This window comes from Carassius auratus, chromosome 24, assembly GCF_003368295.1.
Source record: "Carassius auratus strain Wakin chromosome 24, ASM336829v1, whole genome shotgun sequence".
NCBI lineage: Eukaryota > Metazoa > Chordata > Actinopteri > Cypriniformes > Cyprinidae > Carassius > Carassius auratus.
In genome coordinates, this window is record NC_039266.1 from 7,008,495 (window position 1) to 7,014,494 (window position 6,000).

Sequence of the window (6,000 nt, forward strand, 5' to 3'; positions counted from 1 at the left end):
TGTTATGAAATAAAAACGTCAAAGTGTACTACACAGACGAACTCCAATTAAAGTACTGTGAATCATATTACAACTGCCCGCGCGCGCACACGCACACGCACACACACACACACACACACACACACAACCATGTAATCACCATTGTAATGTCATGGTATATTGTCCAAAAAAGGACAATATCGAAGTTCCATGATGTTTCTTATTACGGTTTAAATTGTTCGCGTGTCACAATGTATAAAATCCCTGTATCTCTCTTCCTCTCTCTCACAGACACACACACACAGTTTGCTCCAAGGTCAGCTGGCCTGCACGGTTAAAACAGCACTAAACACAGTAAAACACGCTCGTTATCAGTCGTGTGTGTGTATGACAGCGGCTGTGTGATAATGATAAAGTGTCATTAGCCTGATTATCAGCTAACAGCTAATCCTCCATTATGACACACACTAGCGTATCTTTCAATAATACTCACAGTTATGATCCGAGCGCGTTTATCAGTCGCTGATGGAGGGATGCTGTGTGTTTGAGTCCTCCAGCATGATCTACACAAACACACACTGCGGATCCTGTCAGCTAATTAACCGAGATCTTCACACTTTGATGTTTTGTTGTGTGTTTTTTTATCAAACCCGTCACTGTCAGCAGAGTGTGAAGCAAGAGGAAATTACAACAGATCAAACGGGCCTCCTACCGGATGTAAAACTTCAAAATTAAAGTCTCAACCGGTATGCATTATTAATACTAAAAAAATATTCTTTAAACAAAACATAGATTCTCTCTACAAATACACGTATGAAACGTATCGTTTAATTCATTTGTAAACAAATGATAATTATTAATTTATGAATAAGTCAGATTTCAGTCCAATTTTATAAAATTGAGTCACATACGAAAGATGTTTACTGATATAAATTCTGTTTAATATTAAACAGTCAACTAAATGCGAAAAATGAAAATATAATTTCACGTGAAATATTTATTCATATATGCACTTATTAAATTGTTGACATCAATTAAATTAGTTATTCAACGTATTTTTTATTTACATTTATTTTAAATAATTTCATTATTATTATTACAATTATTATTATTATTATTATTATTATTATTATTATTATTATTATTATTATTATTATTATTATTATTAATTTGTTTATTTGATTGTTTTTAAATGGGTTCTGTATGCTGATTTTCCAGCAGCAACTGTTAAACAATAAATTACTGTATTTGATATCAAGTTCCAAATATTTTATGTCGAAATATAGCCTTGTTTTATATCAAATTATTATTATTATATTCATTTTGCTGTTGTTGTTATTCTTATTAATTGTCTTAAAATGTGTTATTTCGGTTATTTATTTTACTGTATATGGTTATTTCCTAGTTCTACCACACCCGGAAGACAGTCATAGGAATTCGGGAATATTCACCAATCCGAGGATGGCTTCACCCAACAACCAATCAAAACATTTGCTGTGACACGTCATCTGTAGGCGTAAACCCGTGTGATCGCCTGCAGTGGTCTTTTACTGTCTATGGCAGCAGTGATTGGTATACCTCTCTGTGCGCTAATATTAAGACTCGCGCATTATTTATCTTTGAGCAGCGCGTGGTGTGATGGCGTGTTGGTTGAGCTGCAGTGTGATTGGTCAGTGAGGGGCTCATGGCGCGCGTGTTATGGGCGGTTGTGCGGCTCGTCAGAGTAAACAAACCCGCGGCTCGAGCTCAAACTCACGCACAGCTTCATCTAGCTGCTCCACATCACACACAGAGTCACAGGTGAGAGCAGCAAACATCTTCACAACATTTATACAGATCATTTCATCCGCTACTGATCTCACAGGGTCAAAATAATGTGTCCTTATACTTTAGCACTATGCTAAACTAATATTTCTAGATTTTGTTTTTTTGTAATAATTATTGTAAGGAAGTGTCGTTTGTTATTATTATGTTTACGTTCTTTACTATTACGTCGATGCTATTTGTCTAATATGTTAAGATATAAATTAAGTTAGTGTAAATGTAGTTTTTTTTTTTATATTTAACAATATAATTATTCATTATTATTTAACTAGTTATACAATTAAGTATATTTATTAGTATGCTCTAAATGTTGTTATCAGGTTACCAAAAGATCAGGTTTTAGATTGTTTTAAAACAGTTGTCTTCTATTTGTTTAATACAGTAGTATGTGAAATGTGTGTGTGTGTGTGTGTGTGTGTGTGTGTGTGTGTGTGTGTGTGTGTGTGTGTGTGTGTGTGTGACTGTGTGTGACTGTGTGTCTGTGTCTGTGTGTGTGTGTGTGTGTGTGTGTGTGTGTGTGTGTGTGTGTCAGGCAGCTCAGTTCACCTGTAAGGATGCCAGAAGTTGACGTGGATCATCTGGATGAGAAGCAGGTGCAGTTGCTTGCAGAGATGTGCATCCTCATCGACGACAATGACAGGAAGATTGGAGCCGACAGCAAGAAAAACTGCCATCTCAACTCCAATATTGATAAAGGTGCATGATATTTTACTGTTGATTATAATGCATGTGTATGTTAACCAACTTTACTACTTTTATTTAGCATTGAACATATAAGTCATCAGTTTGATGATTTCCTTGCTTCCTCGCCTCAGGATTATTGCACCGAGCGTTCAGTGTTTTCCTGTTTAACAGTGAGGAAAAGCTGCTCCTTCAGCAGAGATCCAATGCCAAAATCACCTTTCCAGGTGTGTCACTGAGATTTCATACTATTTCTATACTATTTAACTCATTTGTCCAACACGGAATAAGCTGTAGGTATCTGGTCTTTATGATATAGAATAAAGCTTAAATAAAGCATAAATACCATAAATTAAATATGGCTCATCCGATCAGATTCTGTTTCAGATGGTGTCACAAGCTGAAATAAAGTGTAGCTTGTTTGATGTGCTTTTCCAGGCTGTTTCACCAACACTTGCTGCAGTCACCCTCTCCACACGGCGGGTGAACTGGAGGATCAGGACGCCATCGGGGTCCGCCGCGCCGCTCAGAGACGCCTGCAGGCGGAGCTCGGCATTCCCACGGATCAGGTGAAGCACTGAGGCTTTCCTCGGATTGTTACAGGATTGAAGATCTCCAGCCCAACTACAGCATAAAACCCACCCATTAAAAAAAAAAATACCAGCCCCAAATGTGTACTGACTTAAAAAAAATAAAAATAAAAAAATCTGTCCCGAGCGACTTGCATGCTGAAATATTTCCGGGAATTTCCCACGTTACAAGCGCACAAACTGAAACTCTCGCCAGTTTTATCAAAAAGTTGCCCAAATTTGATCAACCCACCCAACGTAACTGACATTACCAAAAAAAAAGCCCAATTGCAATCTGCCAACATTGTTTCCACATTGTTTCGGGAAAAGAGTCGAAGCTTCGAGCATGTCGAAAACAGCGCTATCTGGTGGTCAATTAAAATATAGCTGCCAAAACCCTGTGAAAGACGCTCTGTAGGACGAAGCACCCACCAAACAATCCTCACATCGATTCAAGTCATGTGCACGGATAAAAGCCTAACAGTGTGTGTGAATTTCTGTATCTGATCAATTCATTTACCCATTAAACCGTGCAATTTAATACCAGTATAAATATCAATATGATGTTATAATAAAACAATAATACAGTACACATAGGAATATTACAAATGTTTAATTTTCCTGAAATAATTTATATTCGTCATATTACTTGTATGTCTGGGTATCTGAAATCTGGGGGATCAAACATTTTGACACACAGTGATTCACGCATGTGAGAAATCTTTAAACATGCTTTGAAAAAAATAAAAATAAACCGGAAGAGCTGGAGGTTTTTTGCAGTGTGATCAGAAGTACATTAAAAGTTATTTCTGTGTTCCTCAGGGTTTCTGCCAGTCTTTAAAAAGTCTTGATTTCCTCTTCCACAAATTAAGGCCTTAAAAAGTCTTACATCAGTGCTGGAAGTTTTAAAATCAAGAAGACATTGCATTAAATGTTGCATGCATTTCTAAAAAATGAATATCTTTCTACATATTTTTGTCTGGTTTTCCAATACAAATATCTAAACATCTTTAAATAAAGATGCGGAATATAGATAGTTGTTGTTTTTTGACATACTGAAGAAAAATAATCCTAGTTTATGTTTAAATAATGTAGAAATATCTGCCAATGAGGAATGAAAATGTGTTTTCCCTTTGAATTAAGTTGATATTATTTATGAGCCTTCTGATGGATTTTATAAAAAAAAATTCATAAACTCACCTCATTTTAATAAATTCTCCTTTTTTTTCAGCGATCAGAATAAATTAAAAAGTAATGAAGATCTGTTAGAAGTTGTATTTTTTAAACTTGAAGTGTTGCTAATACAGCTGATTGTCTCGTCCCAAGACATTTACATCAAGAGTTTATACAATTTATTCCTTACATTTTCTTAACTTAGTCTTTAAAAGGTTTTAAAAAGTTTGTAAAAGCTGCTTGTTGTCCCAGGTGCCTCCAGAAGAGATGACCTATCTGACCCGCATCCACTATAAAGCCCGGTCAGACGGCGTCTGGGGCGAGCACGAGATCGACTACATCCTCTTCATGCAGAAAGATGTGGATCTGAATCCAGACCCCAACGAGATCCAGAGCCACTGCTACGTGTCCAAAGAGGAGCTGAAGGAGCTCCTGGAGAAAGCCCAGAGGAAAGAGCTGGAGATCACGCCCTGGTTCAGTCTGATCGCAGACACCTTCCTCTTCAAGTGGTGGGACAACCTCCATGACCTCAAGCAGTTCATCGACCACGACAGCATCCACCGCATGTAGGCCGCATCTGGAAAGGACTCTTTAACAGTTCATTAAAGCACAGTTTGGCCATGTTTCTGAATTTTTTGGACAGGCTAGGAGTTTTATTTAGCATTGAAGTTCTGATTGGTAGATTGCAGGAACACGGAGCATTCTGAGAGTCTGTCTGTCAGGACCGAAGGACTCAGATAAAACTATCAGGACTCATTGTGATGTTTACAGTTATGTAAAGTAATTACTAAAGAAGTAAAAAGATATTTGGTTTCTTCGTATTCTTATTCATTTTAACCCGTTCATTTCCAAACTTTTAGAAAATGAATATGGACAGTTATAATTTATTTATTCATTCATCCTTAAGCTGTTCCTCTCAATAATACATTGTAAACACTAGTGTGTGTGTGTGTGTGTATATATATATATATATATTTAAAAGCTCACTGCAGTCAAAAATGCAGTCAAATCAACAATATTGTGGAATTTTATTGCACTATTACAATTTAAAATAAGTCTGAAGAATAATTTCCAGCATCATTCCTCCAGTCTTCAGTGTCACATGATTTTCAGAAATCAGAAAAATATACTGATTTGCTGCTCAAGAAACATTTTTTATTATTATCAATGCTGAAAACAAGTGTGCTTCACATTTTGGTGGAAACAGTGATATCTTTTCAGGATTTAATGATGAATAGAAAGTTCAAAAGAGCATCATTTATTTAAAAAATAAATGAAAACCTGCTATATATATATATATAATTTTTTTTTTTTTTTTTTTTGAAAAGGACTGTTATACAATTAAAATATTTTGCATATTTCTCAAACTTAAAAATAATTTAATGAATTAATTTATTAAGGGGGAAAAAAGCTGTCAAACATACCTGGCCCTGATGTGAAAAATGTATTGCCCCCTCCTGTTAAATCATGAAAGAACTGTGATTAAACACATTATTTCAGAAAGCTGAATTAAACTTCACTAGCCACATCCAGACCTGATGATTACTGTCAGACCTGTTGAATAAAAAAAAAATAATAATCTCAATAGAAGCTGTCTGATGAAGTGAAGCATGCTTAAAGAGTAACACATCATCGTGATCTAAAGTTCAAGAACAGATGAGAAGTGCTTGAGATGCTGTGACATGATCTCAAACAGTCCTTTCATGCTCAAACCCTCCAATGTGGGATGAATTAAAACAATTCTGCAAAGAAGATTAGGCCAAAATTTCCCCAC

At 35.9% G+C, this 6,000-nt stretch overlaps 2 protein-coding genes across 5 annotated transcripts in view; one reads left to right on the plus strand and one right to left on the minus strand.

The window, feature by feature from the left end:
• wdr37 (WD repeat domain 37) overlaps positions 1-675 on the minus strand; it is a 40,960-nt gene extending 40,285 nt beyond the window's left edge. For all 4 annotated transcript variants that reach the window (XM_026200842.1, XM_026200843.1, XM_026200844.1 and 1 more), the window contains exon 1: positions 473-675. The gene's annotated coding sequence lies outside the window, so the exon portion shown is untranslated. The remainder of the gene's footprint in view (positions 1-472) is intronic.
• An 821-nt stretch (positions 676-1,496) lies between these two features.
• Positions 1,497-5,306, plus strand: idi1 (isopentenyl-diphosphate delta isomerase 1). The gene is made up of 5 exons (XM_026200847.1): positions 1,497-1,779; positions 2,336-2,499; positions 2,619-2,711; positions 2,923-3,053; positions 4,479-5,306. Exons 1-5 carry the CDS (start codon positions 1,664-1,666, stop codon positions 4,794-4,796), a joined length of 822 nt encoding a protein of 273 aa, XP_026056632.1. The 5' UTR covers positions 1,497-1,663; the 3' UTR covers positions 4,797-5,306.
• The last annotated feature ends 694 nt before the right edge of the window (positions 5,307-6,000 follow it).